The sequence below is a fragment of the Miniopterus natalensis genome, chromosome 1 (assembly GCF_054644295.1).
Source record: "Miniopterus natalensis isolate mMinNat1 chromosome 1, mMinNat1.hap1, whole genome shotgun sequence".
Taxonomy (NCBI): domain Eukaryota; kingdom Metazoa; phylum Chordata; class Mammalia; order Chiroptera; family Miniopteridae; genus Miniopterus; species Miniopterus natalensis.
This window is the reverse complement of record NC_142081.1, coordinates 36,514,985-36,532,637: the sequence shown is the minus strand read 5'-3', so window position 1 is coordinate 36,532,637 and position 17,653 is coordinate 36,514,985. Positions and strand designations below refer to the sequence as shown.

Genomic DNA, 17,653 nt, shown 5'->3' with positions numbered 1-17,653 from the left:
TTTAAAGCTGTATTCTGATTTGAGAGCACACTTTGCACTTCTCACAATTTATCACTTTCTAACTCTAGATTATAAATATATATTTACATGTCTGTTTTTGCTATTATATTTAAACTTCCTGAAAATATCTTACTCATTTGTATGACCCACAAATGCTAAAATGTTTAATTATAATCTGTTGAAACGTATATAGCTGGCGATGTTTGTAACTATAACATAGTATTATAGTTGTATGTTTACCTGTGGATCACTTCCAACTAGTCTGAAAGGGACCTTGCTAGAAGTCTTTGTATTAGCAGCATTTGAAGAGCACCTATTATGTAGGAGGCATTCAATGAATGAATGAATGAATGAATACACTGAATATGCTAAGGAGTAATTCTACGATCCAATGAGCGGAATGGCCGATAATAGAAAGTCTATATACACAATTCTCTGCAAGCTGTATCAGGAAGGCGAGGAAAACAACAGCTAAGCGGCTTCTCGGCTGCTTTCTGCCTATTGTACAACTAAGAGGCTGACAATAAAGTTTATTTGAGCGTCGACGTGCCTCGACGTGGCTCCGCCTCCCCCGCCGACGCCGCGATTGGCGGGCGTTCGGCCGGCGGCCGCCTTTCCCGAGCCACGATTGGCGAAGGCGGCCGTCAAGTCGGAGCGTCCAGGCGCCTGCCCGCCCTCTCGCCGCGTAGCCGGTACCGTCGCTGCCCGCCGCTCCTCGCCGCGCCGCGCCGCTCCTCTCCCGGCCGACGCTCTGGGGGCCGGAGCGAGACGCCGGGACCATGTTCCGACGCAAGCTGACGGCCCTGGACTACCACAACCCTGCCGGCTTCAACTGCAAAGGTGAGGAGCTGGCCCCGGGCCGGCCGCGCGCACGGACCCCGCTGCTGGCCGCGCTGTCAGCGCCCCCACCCGGGCTCCCCACCCGGACCCTCCGCGGCCTTGTCTCCGCCAGGGCCCCGGGGCCGCGCTCTCCACCCGGCCTCCAAGCACCTCTGCTCTCGGCCGGCCGCCCCCCCGCGCTCCGGCCACGCCCGGGCTTCCGAGCCCCTCACCCACTCCCTCGGCCGCGTCACTTTCTGCACTTGCTCAACTCCCAGTGTCCCCCACTCCCGGCCCCCAGCACCCGAGAGAGACAGTGTGCGCTTTCTAACTTATCCCTTCCAGGCCGTGGCTTACCGGGTAGTTGGGCGATACCTTGAGCGCCTGGGGTGGGCTAGCGCGGAACTGGAAACTGAGGAAGATGCAGAGTGATTCGAAAGCTCGTTTACTGCCCGCCAGGAACTGATGGGTGAGGGTGGGTGTGGGAGGCACTCGAATCCCACCCAGCAGTTTGAAATCAGGACAGTACATAAGGAAGCCCGGCACCGGAGTAAGCGGTATAGTAACGGGCTAATCACCTTGTGTGGGCCGTGCAAAAATGTTGATAGCAGATAAACCGGGTGGTTGAATTGTAAATACAAAGGTGTTTGGGATTTTAACAGCTTTAAAAATTTTTGAAGCACTGACATTGGTACCCTCTATTACTTAACTACTATCGACCACTGCGTATTTCCTTCCAGAGTTCTTAGCCTGGGGTATAGACTAGTAAGTTTGAAAGTGATCCAGGTGCAGCGTGGGATACTCAGACCATTTATAATTCTCGAGACTCCATGACGGAAGCTTGCACTTGAAAGAGAAGTTAATTTCTAAGCAGGATTCTGTTCTAACAGTGTTCTGTTGATCTCCTTAGAAGCATATCCATTTATAGAATCTTGGTTTTTCTACTTTGCCTTTTATTTGACAAAAAAGGGTTAGTGGCAATAGAGCTTAGACCAGGATTTGAATCTTTGAGCCTCAGTTTTTCTCATCTGTGAAAAAGGGATATTACCTACCTCAGAAGCGTGTGGAAGGATTAAAGGAAACAACATGTACTTTCTCATGCGGGCATTTAATGTACTATAACAGTGACAATAGTATCTTCTTTCTGTTTTGTTATATAATTTTTGTACTCTATTATTACTTTGCTATAAATTTAACCTTGCCTCATCCCACTCCCCAAAGGAACTGGGATGATAACACTTAAGTAGCCAAAACTATCTGCCAAACACTGTTTTTAATCTTATTTCATTTAATTTTCATAACAACCCTATAAGGTAAGCCCTTTTATTAGCCCCATTTTGTAACTCAAGAATCTGAGGCGCAGAAAATTTAGGTGATTAGCCTAAGTTTACACAACCACTAAATTCAAATTCTGGCCAGGATATGAGCAGAACATTTTAAATTTGTTGATCCAAAATCTGCACTTTCAACTCCTGCTTTGAGCAGCTTAATTGAGCAAAAATGGAGTTAAAAATGCCACAAGACCATTTATTTGTGGTGAAGGAAGTGCTTCTGGTAATTTATATGGTATTTTTGTTGCAGATGAAACAGAATTTAGAAACTTTATTGTTTGGCTTGAAGACCAGAAAATCAGACACTACAAGATTGAAGACAGAGGTAATTTAAGAAACATCCACAGCAGTGACTGGCCCAAGTTCTTTGAAAAGGTAAAATACTAGTGCATCCACTGAAGGTCTTGGAACATACTCCCTGCAGGTAATGGGGGACTACTGTATGAATTCCAAATGAAGAACACCCAAGCCCTGGCCAGGTGGCTCAGTTGGTAGGGGTTTTTTCCCATACACCAAAAAGGTGGTGGGTTTGGTTCCCAATCAGGGCATATACCTAGGTTGCAGGTTCAATCCCCTTCAAGCTACATGCAGGAGGCAACCAATCGATGTTTCTCCCTCTCTCCCCCTCTTCCACCCTCTCCCCCCTCTCTAAAATTTAAAAAAAAATCCTCAGGTGAGGATTAAAAAAAAAAACATCCAAAAGTAACAAAGCAGGATAACTTAAAGGTAGATGTATTGGAACTTGTACATCCAAACAGATACTATTCTTCACGTTGGTCTCTTCGGAATGATGATGTCATTGCTTAAAGCATATTTGAAACTTCTTTCGGAATTACTTTTACATCATAAGACACCTTTTGAATATCCTTAATGGCAAGTTTTTAATTTTGAAGGTGGATTTACTTTATAGATCATGAACAAATCTTGTGAATGAGGTGTTGTATTTTTTAAAAGCCAGGGGATAAAATTTTGGGTTAGAAAATGAGTTACGGCTTAAAAGTGCTGATTAATTATCCCCAAAAGGGTTTCCAAAAGGGACTTCCAGAAGTTCTGAGTAATAGCATTGTTGCTGGAAATAGCTTTTAAGTTCCTAAGGACTCATTTGAAGGATAATACTAATTTCAGTATATAGCTTCTGAACGTTCATTTAAAGTGTTTGCTTACATTGTACATGTATGTTGCATGACTTACTCTCTTCGGTGGTATTTCCATAATATGAAAGCTAAGGTTAATGGTCGGTGCTCAGGTAGGCTAAATAGCCATCTCAGAAAAATTGAATTAAGAAAAATTGAATTTATTAAATGGGAATGGGGATATCCAGAGGGAAGGACTACATAGCACTGAGCCAAAGGGTATTGGATCCATGATTGCAGCAAAAGTATACTTGGGACAGTGAAACAAGGAAGAGCATAGAAGCAGCAGCAGGAGAGCCTAGGCTGGGCTGCTTCAGCTCACTGAGGAGTCAGAGAGAGAGAACCTTGAGACAGGTTTAGGGGGTAAGCCCGGGTTGAGCTGCTACTGCCCATTGGTCCTGTGGTTGTAAGTCTTATGGGAAGGATGGAGATGGAGCTGGCTCCAGCTGGCTTCCTTTATCCTGAGTATATTTATCTCGTTCTTGCAGGTGGGGAATATTAGGGGAGGTCTCAGGGGAGTATCTCAATAGAATATTGATCAGCTTTCTAGGTGTGCTCTTTCAGGGCCTTGGTCTCCACTGATTGGTTGGTGCCAGGGCAGGGGGTCATTAGTCAATGTATATGGTCCTTACTCAGCCACTTGTCTGGTATCCTTGCTTATCTGGGCCTAGGAGCTGAAAATCAGGAGGCCTAGATGTTATCTTTAGGAAGGAATGCTCAGAGGATCTAAACCGCAAGACCAGTGATATGCTAGAGGAGGCTAGATTACCCTGGGGACAAAGTTCTTGTTTTCCCAGTTTTGCCCCTTGCTAGGCATCTGGGGCTTCCTGCCCTGGTGAGTTTCTATACCTGGGTTTCTGTACCTGGCCTATCTAACAGTTAAGATAATAATTGCTTTATTTTTATATTCTCCCTTTAAGAGTCCTTTTTACGTAATTGCTCTATGTGTACTGAGACCTGGAATCAGTAAGTTTACATTCAGGTCCCAGATCTAAGTTGTGTAACTTTTGCAAGTGTTAACCTCTCTAGGCCTCAGTTTTCTTTTCTATAAAATGAGGAAGTTCTAGATCAGTGGTGCTCTACCTGGAATCTGCAAAAGAAAAATTTCAGAAAGCATGATGGAAATGTTATAAGAAGTTCTTTGAGATCCAAACTAAAGTATCTTTCACCTTTACCATTTTTGATTCTATGACTTTACAGTAATAATATAAGTGAATTTTTTTCTCTCACAGTATCTCACAGATGTCAGCTGTCCTTTCAAGATTCAAGATCGGCAAGAAGCAATTGACTGGCTTCTTGGTTTAGCTGTTAGACTTGAATATGGAGATAATGGTATGTTTTGTGGGGAATGTGTGTTTTAAAGAGAGGAGCAGAGAGGTGGGAAAGGAATGTAAAAATGTAGGGAACACCAATTCGTGTTTCTTTGTCTTATTTTACTTTTGGTTCATTTTAAGTTTTATATATCCTCACATTCCATTTCAGCGTCTATTTAAAAACTTACTTTTTTGTTAACCATTCTTTTGTGTCTAGTACTCACAACCCCACCCCCAACTCCCAAATTGTCTGGGAAAGAGTTTTCTTTTTTAAAACTAGAGTCCCTTTATTATAAGAAGTTAAAAGCACTGTCTTTCATTAGTACTTCTTAGATTTGGGGGCTTTTTAGAATTTAGAAATGCTGTCTTCTGGAGAAAGCTAATTGAATGTCTTCTCAAAAAATTGTGTTACTTTGGTAAATTTGCCATCTTTCACAGCCTGCACCTTAACCTTTCAGTTAAATTGTTGTTAGTGTCCCAGAATTGATAGATTTCAGAATGTTGATTGCCACAGATAATTTCACAAGAGACTGAAATATATGTCTAATCCCAATATACACTGTAGGCTAAAATATATTATTTATGTGTAATGTCATTGTATTACAGATACTTACATTATTGGAAGCTTTTGAATATTAATGTCTATAGTATAAAAAAGCTTTGCAATAAACTAGTGTTTCCTCTCATTAGACTGGTTCATTTTGAAAGGCCTGCCAACATCTAAATGCAAGGTCCGATTATCTTATCTTACCTCCATCCCCTTTGTTCTGTGTTGTTCTCTCTTATGGAGCTGTCACTTCCAGTTCTCTTAATCATTTGCTTTTTAAGCATTTTTTGATATCTTTGATTCCCTTTTCTTCCCATCCTGTCCCTATCTATCTTTTCCCATGTCTGTTGTATCTTTTTTCTCTTCCCACTACTATCGCCCTAATTCAGTCCCTTAACACTTTCTACTGAGAATATTGTAGTATCTTTCATACTGGTCTCTTAGCATTACCCTCTATTCTCATCTGCATGGCCCATCAGGCTAACTTTTTGAAACATAAATCTGGCTTAGAATGCTATGCTTGGTTTCCAAAAAACACCTCCTATTATACTCAGAAGCATCATTCTTTTCCATGTTCTACAAAAGGACTCCGGGCCCCTTCGCCTGGTATTCAAGGCCTTTGATAACGGGTGTCCAGCCAGTATTCACATACTTGATATCCTAGCCAAACTAGAATAATGCTGGTCCTGTTTACATCTCTTTTTCCCCCCTCAATTTCTTGGCTTACATTTTCATTTGCCTAATATGCCATTTCACTCTATTCTCTACACATCTAAATCCTGCTCATTCTTGTAAGATCCAGCACAATTGCCAATTAGCATTTCCTTCTGAATTTTCATAGCTTTTAACTCTATACCTTTTAAGTCATTCACTTTCCATTTTCCTATGTCTTATTTGCCCCACTAAATTGTAAGTTTATACTCAGTTTTGTTTCCTACATGGTACTGTACCTCTGTTAGTTTCCTGTTGCTATTGTAACAAATTACCACAAACTCGGTGACTTAAAACACAATTTATTATTTTAGTCTTGGAGGTCAAAAGTTCAGCATGTCTTACTGGACTTAAAGGTCAGGTTTTGACAAGTTCTAGGGGAAGATCCATTTCTTTGTCTTTTCTACCTTCTGGAGGTTGCCTGCATTCCTTGACTTTGCCCTACTATCTTCAAATCTAATAGCATAGTATCTTCAGTCTTTCTGTGACTCTTAATTCCATTGTCACAGCTCTAGTCATCCTGCCTCCCTCCTATAAGGGTGCTATGATTACATTGGGCCCACCTGGATAATCCTTAATTTAATTACATTTGCAAGGTCCCTTTTGCCATCTAAGGTAACATTTATAGTTTACAGGGGTTGGGAATATGGGCATCTTTGGAGGGGAGTCATGATTCTGTCTGCACAGTACCTGACATAGTTTCTTGCATATAGTGGATGAGTTTTAATAAATGTTTGGCAAATGCAGTATATGAATGTTCGCATATTCTAATATGGAGCATAGACCAGATTTAGACTTAAATCTCAGAAACCTATGGCAGAAATGTTAAGAAAAGCTCCAGGCTTTTTTTTTTCCAGTTTGAATTTTAGTTTAAAAAGAAAATACTTAGAAATAAATGTAATCATAAGCCTCAGTGGCGTTAGTTGATTTTTACGACCTTTAGGAAAGTCTTTGTTCTGGTTTGAATTGGTAAACTCTATGTTAGTTAATTTGCAACATAGTATTCTCCAGCTTTTTGAAAGTGTTTTTCAGCTATTCCCAAATGAACTGTAGTCATATCTCAATTTATTTCTGTTTTATTTATTCCATTTGTCCCATTTTTATAATACTTCAACTTAGACTCTTTAGGTACCAAAAACTATAGGTACCATATGATTGTGTATCCCTACAGTTGACTATAACTCTTACAGTTATTTCTCAGTAATATAGCATGGTATTTTTTAATTAATAAAATAGAATGAGGTTGTGTCTGAAATAAATTTTTTTATATTGAAATTTATAGTTGAATTTTATTTGAAATTTTAGCTGAATTATAGTTGAAAGGTAATATCAAAAGTCTATTAAAAGTCTAGAAAACAAATTTTTGTGTAACCTTAAAAATCAGAATTGAAAGAACAAAGGGCTCAAGTAGTAGTACTGTCCCTTATCAGTAGAAGGCACTGTTGTTCTTTTCTGGTTTAACATTAACTCATTCCATTCTTCTTGACTTGTAAATTATTTAAAATTTTTATTCTTATTTGATGAAACCATTGTGAATTTTCATTGTGCTATAATATTTTTAAAGCATTTTGCTAGCGTATCAATTAAAGTGATTAAAACCTGGCTTAAATTTTTTCTTTTAACTTTTGACATAATTTAAGATTTACAGAAAAATTGCAATAGTACAAATAATTTTCTCATACTCATATTCTGCAAATATTAACATTTAATTTATTTGCCTGGTTCTTCTTTCTAGGTATAATATACATACATAATTTTTTCTAAATCATTTGATACTAAGTTGTAGGTGATTCTCTTTTACCCTTAAATATTTTAATGCACATTTCCTAAATGTACATAACTACAGGACAATTATCAAATTCAGGAAATTAACTTTGATTCAGTACTCTTCTCTATAGCTATTACTCAAATTTTACCAATTGTCTCAATATTCTTTATACCAAAACAAAAATGCAATCCTTGATCGTGTGTTGCACTCAGTTGTTAGGTCTCTTTGACCTATAATCTGGAAAAGTTCCTCCATCTTTCTTTGTGCTTCATGACACTGACATATATTTATAGAATGTTCCTCAGTTTGGGTTTGTCTTGTCTGATGTTTCCTCATGATCAGACATGTTAAGAGTAACACAGAAGTAATGTTGTGTTCTTTAAATGCATATCAGGAGGCATGTGTTAGTGATATGTCCCATTACTGGTCCTATTTACTCTGATCACTTGGTTAAGGTTTCTCCATTCTGAAGTTACTATTTCCCCCTTGTGATAAATGGCGTCTGTTGTTGGGAGATACTTTGAGGTGATGTCAGTATGCTTTTGCTCCTGAAACTTCCCCCCCTAGCTTAGCCTCCATTTGATGAATCTCATCAGAGTTTTATGTTGATGATGATTGCCAAATGATGTTTTTCTAATTCGATCATTCTTTCTACATTTATTTCTTGGCTTTCTACCTTAAAGAGGAACTTTCCTGTCTTTCTGATTTGTTTATTTAAATCAGTGTGGATATGTGGATTCTTATTTTACTCAATGGGCCATAATCTTTTTTGTTATGGTGTATTTTGATGTTTACACTGTTCCAGATTTGGCCAGTGGGAGCTCCTTTAAGCTAACTTCTGTCACTTAAATTTTAATACTTTTGTTTTCTCTCTTGTTTCATTAACAAGTCACATAAGCATTATAGCCAAAGATGGCATTTTGGACATTAAGTTTAGTGTATTATTAAATATTTTTCAAGTAAAAGTTGCAAACTCTACCTCTGCAATTCTGGCTTTCAAGTCTCAGTGAAATAGGTTTAGATTTGTATATGATGGTGTATTATTTGAAGTGCTGATTTTTTAGAAAGCAAAGTTTTTGGGTTCTGTGTACAGCATTCAAAAGATTTGGGAAGAAACTTACTTTTTAGTGAGTTTGCATTTAATCTCATGTAACTTACATTTACCCTTACCCCTACCAAGTTTCAGAGGAAGCTGTAAAAGTGACTTTCTCTGCTAACATTTAGATAATGTTTGAAATGTATTACTTTTAAAGGTGTTAATGAAATATTTGTGTAAGGCATTCAGTAATCATTTTAGCTTAATCGGAAAGCTATAATCACATTGTCTTCTGTTAGGTTTTTTTAATAACAAAAATAATTTTTTTTGTTATTTTGGATGAGTTGTCTAATAACCATTTTGGCTCAGAGTCAGTAAATAAGCGCTGTTTGTTTTACCTTAAGTTGCAGTTTTACAAATTGCATTTTTGCCTATTTTTACAGCTGAAAAATACAAGGACTCAGTATCTGATAATACAAAAAATGCTGACAATGCAGCTAAAAATGCAGAGCCATTGATCAATTTGGATGGTAAGTACAGTAGACCCCCTTATCTGCAGTTTCACTTTCCATGCTTTCAGTTACCTGTGGTCAACTGCTTTCTGAAAGTGTTATATGGAAAATTTCGGCAATAAACAATTCACTTTAAATTGAACACCTTTTCTCAGTAGCAGGATGAAGTCTTGCACCATCCTGCCTGGTCTGTGAATCAAGCCTTTTGTTCAGCATATCTACACTCTAATTACTTAGTAGCTGGCTGGGTTATCAGATCGACTGTCATGGTATCCCAGTCTTGTGTTCAGGTAACCCTTATTTTAGTGGCCCCAAAGCATAAGAGTCGTGATACTGACAATTTGGATATGCCAAAGAGAAGCTATATAGTGCTTCTTTTAAGTGAAAAAATATGAATGTATAGGAAAAAATCATGGTATATATAGGATTTGGTACTATCCCGGTTTTAGGCATCCACTGGGGGTCTTGGAATGGATCTGCTTTGGATAAGAGGAGATGATTATGTAAATGCATAAAAATGATCAACATTTTTGGTTCCTTAAATGTTTTTTACTCCCTAGAATAAAGTCTGGGTTTACTTGCTTTTAGTAAATTAAGAATACTTCATGCAGGCAGCATTTGCGAGGATATTTTATTCTCTTTGATGGTTTTTTATTGTCAGTTACAATGTGCTTTCTCCTCTTGTAGTTGAATATCTATCTGAATGTTAGAATGCTGTTCTTTGAGCTTCCCTTAGTGGTGTGAAGGTTTTGATTTGTATTTAATCATAGTGATGATTGTTTGCTTCCTGGGAACATAACATTTTTTCTAATCTAATGTGAAGCTATGAGAAAGTGGTAAAATTTTTCATTAAGTCCCAGATGTCTTTTAGTAATTCTCCTTTTAAAAATTTAAAGAGTCTAATTACTTAGATTGTAACAATACATTAAGTAATTCTTTCACTGATTCATTGTGACCTATAATTTGAGTTATCCTTAGGAATTAATAAGCTGCTTGGAGACATAAGAGCTGCTGCTTAGAGGAGGTTCTGGAAAACTGCATTGAAGGTTCTGTGTATTAAAATGAATAGCTTTGGGAAGAAATGTTAATTAAAAGTGCTGCATAAATGGGCCTTGCAGAAAAAGTTATGTGAGTTAATTTAGTCATTTAATGGATTGTCCAGTTTGTCTGCTTCATAAGAAAACTATTGATCTCATTAGTTTACCTAGTTGTTGATGCCTCTGCACTGCTCCGGTTAGCAGTTTTAAAAATTGAGATTTGTTGTTACTCGAAAATTCAGAATATTTTTTGTAAGTTTATATGTTTACATATGTGTCTGTATGTTTGCAGAGCTCTAAGTTTCCATTTTACTCTTTTCTAGTTAATAATCCTGATTTTAAGGCTGGTGTAATGGCTTTGGCTAACCTTCTTCAGATTCAGCGTCATGATGATTACCTGGTGATGCTTAAGGTCAGCTTCATAGTCTTGATTCTTGGCAGAAACTCTCTCTATATATTTTTTAAACTTTATTTTAAAAAACCAGCTATTTTTTATATTTGAATTTATGGTTGTGTGACTAAAATGTGGGACATAAAGCAGATTTCATCTGTTTTAGATTATCTAATAACAACTAATAACAAAAAGTATTTACTGTGTGCCTGCCGCTGTGCTTAAATCCTTTCGTAAAGATGATTTCATCCAGTCTTCCCAACAATCCTAGAAGTAGATGCTAATGTCTATTTAATATGCATATGAAGAAACAGATGTGAAGAAAATAAATGTCCAAGATGACACAAAAAAATGATAGAATCAGGATTTTAATGTAGGCACTCTGACCCTGTGGTTCCTATATTTCCTGTATCATCCCATTTATGTTTAATCAGTCCTTTTAAATGTTCATGGTCTATATTCATTAAGATAGTGGAACATGCCAAGTTAGTAACGGTGAATTGGTCAAAAATACATACCCCATAATCTCTTTGAGAGAGGAAAGAATGGTTCTGTTTTCCAAGTCACCCATTCTAGATAGGCCAGTCCACTTCAGGGATCCCAGTGGTCTGAAAAAGGTCTCCTTTATCTGAGAGGAAAAATATGCTCATACTTCAGAAGATTTGTGCCAAGTACTTGTGATGGTATAGTGGGGTCGGGGAGGGCAGTGGTACTTAAGATACCAGACTGGGAAATTATCTTACAAATTACTGATTTTTATGAGAAATTAAAGTTTTAGTTTTTCATAAAAATCACCTTGTGCATGTAATTTTTAAACTACTTTGCAGTGAATTAAATAATTAAATTTCACTCTACCCACAAGAGATTAAGCCGTAATTTATTCTACTTTTTAGAATTGTATATGTTAAATGGCAGCTGTAACAAGGGAAACACTGTTCTGTTCCTAGATTATTATAATTCTGTATGCTGAATCAATGTCAGCTTGGATTTTCTCAACTCAGATTGGATGCCAAAAGACAAAACTTGTATTTAGTGAAATTTAGCTCTTTCAAAGGCTTGTTCCTTACTCAGGCAATTATGTAAATTGCTTTGGAACAGTTCTACAGTATTTACATCAGCTTTAATCATAAACTGGGAGGAAAAACAGACAATGTTATTTAGCATTTTGGGGGTGCTTTTTGTTAAATTTTAAACACCCACTGGGAAAAAGTAAAACTCAGCTATAATCATAAGCTTAATATAATTCTAATGCTAGCTGCATGATTGTCCTTTGAGTTATTTTAAGAAGCATTCAAACAATACATAACAACATGGAAAGCGTCTCCATAGATTTGCCAAGTGTGAGAATCAGTGTATTAACCATTTGACAGCCAGACTGTTCACATTTGCAATCACTGTTAAAGATTGGTTTAATTATTCTTATGTAGTATTTAGTTTGTTTTAATTATTAAAACATCATCCAGTTTTCACACTTATTTTTTGTAATTGTTGAATTAAAACTCCATTAAAAAATCTTTTTTTTTTAGTTTGTGCGGGTGCATGTATGCACTTGTGTCTGCCATAATAAAATGCCTTGGTGATGGAAAAAATCAGTGTTCTATGAAAGACCTAAAAACATTTTACTATAATTAAAAATTAGTGAAAAAAGCAAGGACAGTATGTATGATGTGCTACCCTTGTGTCATAGATTGCATGTGTGTGCACATGTTTGCCTGAGTATGCTTGTAGTTTACTAAGAGTTCTGATAAAGAGACAGGATCTGGTAACAATGATTGTGTTCTGGAGGGATGGCTGAGACTTGGATAAGGGAGGAGACCTCCTTTTTACCATATATCCTTCTTAATTTAAAATATTTTTTTAGCACACACATGAATTACCTATTCAAAAAATGTTTTAAATTCTTTTAAGCATCATTCCACATTGTTAAATATTAAATGTGAGAACTTTTACTACTGTAGCAGTTTTCTTCTTTTTTAATGGGAAGTTTGTTAATGAACTAGGTAATTCTAACTTTATCAAACTAAGCATCCTTCTTATCTAGACTTAGAGAAGAAAAAATGACAGCCAATTAAAACTAAAAAACAGTATTTTGGGATTTCTTAGGCAATTCGCATTTTGGTCCAGGAGCGCCTGACACAGGATGCAGTTGCTAAAGCAAATCAAGCAAAAGAGGTATGTATTTTTTAAAAATAAAGTCTAAAGTAATCATTAATGAAAACAACTTCTGGTATTGTCATGGGTTTAAACTCTGCATGTATCTGCGTAAGATATCCATTCTATGTTAGAACTGCCCAGAGAAAGGGTAGCTTACTTCAAGGGGATTGAATTTGGTTTCTAAGCAAATTGTATCCAGTCATTTTGAGTGAAAAATGAACTCATGTTTATCTCCCTTCATACCTAGAGAAGCTACCAATGGCACATCCTGTCTACCAGCATAAACCACTGAATGTGCCTAGTTGAAGTTTATTTAAAAGAATGTGCCCTTGTAAGATTTACTGGGTTATTTTGACGAATTGCTGGGAAATGGGACACACTTTCTCTGTTAATAATTTTCTTTTGACCTAAACCCTACTCTCTCTCATTTCTTCAAAGAAATCTCTTCTTATTTTATCTATTGTATTTCCTAGTATAAAACATAAGTAACTTGCATAAGGTCACCTAGTTGATACGTGGTTGAGTTCAGGCCATCTGATTCAACAGCCTGTGCTCTTTATGGTGGGTGGTAGTTAACATGAGCTAGTTGACATCCTAACGTCCTAGGTGAAGGGCAGATAAAGGGGCTATTAGAGTGTAAGGTTCAGGGTACAGATGACTGAAACTCATCTTTGTAGAAGGAGAAAACGACACCATAACTAATAATTCTGGGATGTTTTTAGATAAATTGTACCGGAAATCTAAGTGTCCCTAAAGTCTCATTGACTATGGGACATACCGAGAATGTCCTCACGGGTTAGCAGCACCAGCTGTGGGTGTCTGAGAATACCCCTTCCTACTGTACAGAGGTTGCTGTGAATGCCTTTGGTGCAGCCACCACCCTGGACCCTAGTCCTTTTTTTGCCCCCCCAATTCCCCAAGGTCATTTGTCTTTTGACCCTATATGTAGCAAAGCCCAGTAGTGTTAAAAGCTTATTAATGCCAGGTAAGTATACTCCCTTCTGAAAGACACTCAGTTTCTCTTAAAGGTTCATATAGGCTTATGTGTGAATCCAGCCACTGGAAATTGGGTTAAAGATCAGCTTATTTCTCCCACACTATAGAACAGACAGTAAATTGTTCTGGTATAATTCAGTAAAGCTATGGTTTGGAAGGCATTGCAAATAAGGGCATAACCAAATCACTGCTATTTGTTTGCAAAGTAAAATTTAGTTTTATTTTCAGTACTCCAAATAAAACTTAGTATTAATGTCATCTCAAAAGATACCATGCTGTAATAATACAGTAGAGAAGTTTTATAGTTATGTTCTCATTTGTAACCATTCATAACTGGCATGTAGTCATCTTCAACCATAGATGTTCCTTGGTCTTTTGGCAGACAAAGGAAAAACAGAGACTCTGGTACCAGCTTAGCATAGGAAAGCCACTCAGTACAATTCTAGTCTTTAGTTTTCCTCACTGAATTTTCATGCCCATTTCTTTCTACACTTATATACTGTGTTTATTATTAGCTGTTTTGAAGCAGATGGGGCCTGGTAGATTTTCATTAGTAGATTAGGCAAGAATTGAGTAGCGACAGCTTAGCATTTGTAGCACTGAAAGTATAGTGACTTTTTTTTTACTGTTAATGATTTTATTCAGTATAATCAGCAAAAAGTCTAGACTGCCTGTCCGTGTTTTTATTTGATAGTTTTGTGAACTCCATATAGTTTGGCATCATCATATACCTGTGGTATGTCTAGGTATATAGGTGCTGGCTAGTTAGCTAAATGGTTTAGATTTTATTCATTTTTTACCCTATTTCAAAGTAACTTCAAAATTAACTATTGAAAGTTAAAATATATATAGATAATTTGATAAAAATGTTGGCTGAAAAACTATACTTTAGAATTTTGTGCTTTGCAAAGACAAATTAATGGCTCATAAATAAACCTGCTTGAGAAAAGTAATATTAAAAGTAGTCCTGTTCCATTTGCCTTGTATACTGCTGCTTACTGCAGGTAAAATGGAACAATAGCAGCCCTGCAGTAGTGAAGCATACTATAGCAAAAAGGAGCTATTTTCTAGGCCTGGTTTTAAAGGATTGGATGGATTATGGAACTAGCCTCCCACTACATTTAAAGGCCATTCTTTCCTAACTGGGGATAGTAGGAAAAATCATCAAAATGCAAATTTAGAGAATTCTCATTTCCTTTGCTACTGTGACTAAAAGGATTAAAATAACAAAATAGCTAGCTGCTTTTCAGCTTTATATGAGAAAAGGTGATATTTAACTATAGTCTCATTTTGTTTTGTTTTTTAAAGGGATTACCTGTTGCTTTAGACAAGCATATTCTTGGTTTTGACACAGGAGGTAAGTGATTTTGTTTTGATAAATTCAAACTACTTTTAGAGACTTGGTGAACATTTGGGAGAAATGAGTGAGTAAATGGTCTTAACTACAAAAGTTACTGACTAATACTGTGTTTCTTACATATAGATGCAGTTCTTAATGAAGCTGCTCAAATTCTGCGATTGCTGCATATAGAAGAGCTCAGAGAGCTACAGACAAAAATTAATGAAGCCATAGTAGCTGTTCAGGCAATTATTGCTGATCCAAAGACAGACCACAGACTGGGGAAAGTTGGAAGATGAACATTTTAGGATTTTGGCCTCTCACCTACTTAGTACAGTTGGGAACCATGCACGTCCTGCTATGTGTTTCGAAATCAAACATCACATTTTCAAGGGAAGAATCCCAGAAAATTGACTATGTTTTAGAGATTTACCATCATTGCTTTTTCTTTAATAAAGTTTGGGAAAGTAGATTTTTTGACTATGTGTTATGTTTATGTATAATCTGCTTCCTTTGTGATTAAGGTACATGCCAATCCCCAACTTTGTTATAAAAATAATACAAATCCTCAAAAGTCATAGGAAAACTTAAAATATTTTATTGGAGTAATCTAGAAAATTTGAGAACTGTTACATCTTTGGTATTTATAAATGTAATTTCTGTGGGTTATTCTATAGATGGACTTACAGGATCAGAAAATACAAACTGAAACATTCTAGCACCTTTTAATATAAATAGAAATGCAGAGGTAAAAAAAACTTAGAACTTTTTTTCGGAAACTATAAATAAGTTGGCTGTTTCCCATCAGTTCTGCATAGCCTTCTCTATGTCAGGGTTTATGATCTTTAGGATTTATTTTTATACTGGTCATATGTGCTTTAATTTCTTGACCAAAAAGAACTCATAGTAGAAATCAGATTTAGGATCTTAAGATATTTCTAATTGGTTCTTAGTTGAATGAATTTGACCTTTGAAATATGATATAAATGTTTATAAAAAGTTGCTTTAATCAACAATTAAAATTCTATTACCTCTTTTAAACTTGCAATAACTTTTGTTTTAAAAAATACAGTAGTAAAGATTGAGGTATAAACTTTTCACAAAATATACTTAGTCTTTTTGCACTGAAAATGTCCATTTTGTATGCTCAGAAACTTCTAATGGCCAATTCCTTTTTCACTTTCTTCGCCTTTGCAGTAAATGTTCTTTAGGGTCCAGATTCTGATTGTAAACTCAAGTCCTTTACGATGCTATTATTTACTTTCTTCCTGTAAGGGGAAGTGTGGGAGGGGACAGTGTGTGAGTATTTTATAACTGAGTTGCAACAGCAAGTCTTTTAAAGGGGAAATATCCTAATAGGCTTACCTTTTTTGTGTACAGTTTAGCTAGGTAGACTTAAGGTAGTAAACTGGTTACCCCCATATGTTGGCCATTAACTTTTCTAGCTCAAAGTGGCTCTCACTGGTGGCAATGTTACTATCAACAGCCAGTGTCTGGGCCAAGGGTAATGAGATACCAGACCTGTCCTCTCCCCTGCTGATCCGAAGGAGCAGCCTGAGCGTGTTGGTTTACCTGCTGGGCAGTACGGGTAGACTGCAGTTATCCCGTAGAGATGAGATCGCTGGTCTGGGAGATACTCATCAGTAAACTGGCCGCTGTCTTTATTGACTGATATTACACCATCCCTGTTAACAGGAAGGAAGAGTGAAGTCATGAGATTTAAGGTTGGATAGAAAAAGTCAATTTCAATAGAGAAAAATCTCTGCAGCCTTCTAGAATACATTTTTAAAATTAATATAACAAAATGAGTTTTGACTTATTTAGATTCAGAAGGTTTGTCTATATCAGTGGTTCCCAAAGAGGTCTTCAGACCAACACCATCTGGGAACTTGGTAGGAATGTGAATTCTTGGGCCCCTCTTCCAACCTACTGAATCAGAAATTCTGGGAAATAGAACACAGTAATACGTTTTAAGCCCTCAGGATGACTCTGGTTCTCAGTCAGTGGTCCTCAATCCTAGCTGGATGCTGGAATCACGAGGATCTGTTAAAATACAGTTGGCCTCTTACCAGATTAATTAAATCAAAATTATAGGAGATAGGGTAGAAGGGTTCAGACTCTATACAGGGGTGGGCAAAAGTAGGTCTACTGTGCCATTATGACATCCTTTTGAGTTAAAGCTATTGTGATCATCATAACCTGCATGTCTTTTTCCACAACAACTGTAAACCTACTTTTGCCAACCCTTATATATTTTTTTATGTTCCCCGGTTTCTCCATGAAGAACTGGTAGACAATAAGTCCACAATGTCTTTTTAAAAAATCAATTTAAATCATGTAACTAATATACCTCATGGTGCCACTTAAGCTAGTCTTACTCTCTGAAGATCAGATTTAGATTAAAGCGCTTCCTTTTTGGATAGTTTATTACCTAATAGCTCTGCTACTTTTAAGCTACATGGGAGCAATACCTTTAAATTTCTGGGTAATATTTGAATGATGTTACCTACTAATGAAGAGATAACAAAATGAAAACTTCAGTAGAGGGCTTAATTACTAAAGTCGC

At 36.9% G+C, this 17,653-nt stretch overlaps 2 protein-coding genes across 2 annotated transcripts in view; one reads left to right on the top strand and one right to left on the bottom strand.

Annotated features, from left to right (window-relative positions):
* Window positions 1–715: 715 nt before the first annotated feature.
* On the top strand, window positions 716–15,559 carry RTRAF (RNA transcription, translation and transport factor). Its single transcript, XM_087820494.1, has 8 exons — window positions 716–840; window positions 2,401–2,525; window positions 4,516–4,615; window positions 9,102–9,188; window positions 10,531–10,619; window positions 12,702–12,770; window positions 15,057–15,105; window positions 15,232–15,559. Exons 1-8 carry the CDS (start codon window positions 780–782, stop codon window positions 15,384–15,386), a joined length of 735 nt encoding a protein of 244 aa, XP_087676620.1. The 5' UTR covers window positions 716–779; the 3' UTR covers window positions 15,387–15,559.
* A 103-nt stretch (window positions 15,560–15,662) lies between these two features.
* Window positions 15,663–17,653, bottom strand: part of NID2 (nidogen 2) — a 59,047-nt gene continuing 57,056 nt past the window's right edge. Inside the window, exons 20-21 of the mRNA XM_016198241.2 lie at window positions 16,660–16,772; window positions 15,663–16,355 (exon numbers count right to left, since the gene is read on the bottom strand). Coding sequence (XP_016053727.2) covers window positions 16,345–16,355; window positions 16,660–16,772 — 124 coding nt within the window. The 3' untranslated portion in view covers window positions 15,663–16,344. The remainder of the gene's footprint in view (window positions 16,356–16,659; window positions 16,773–17,653) is intronic.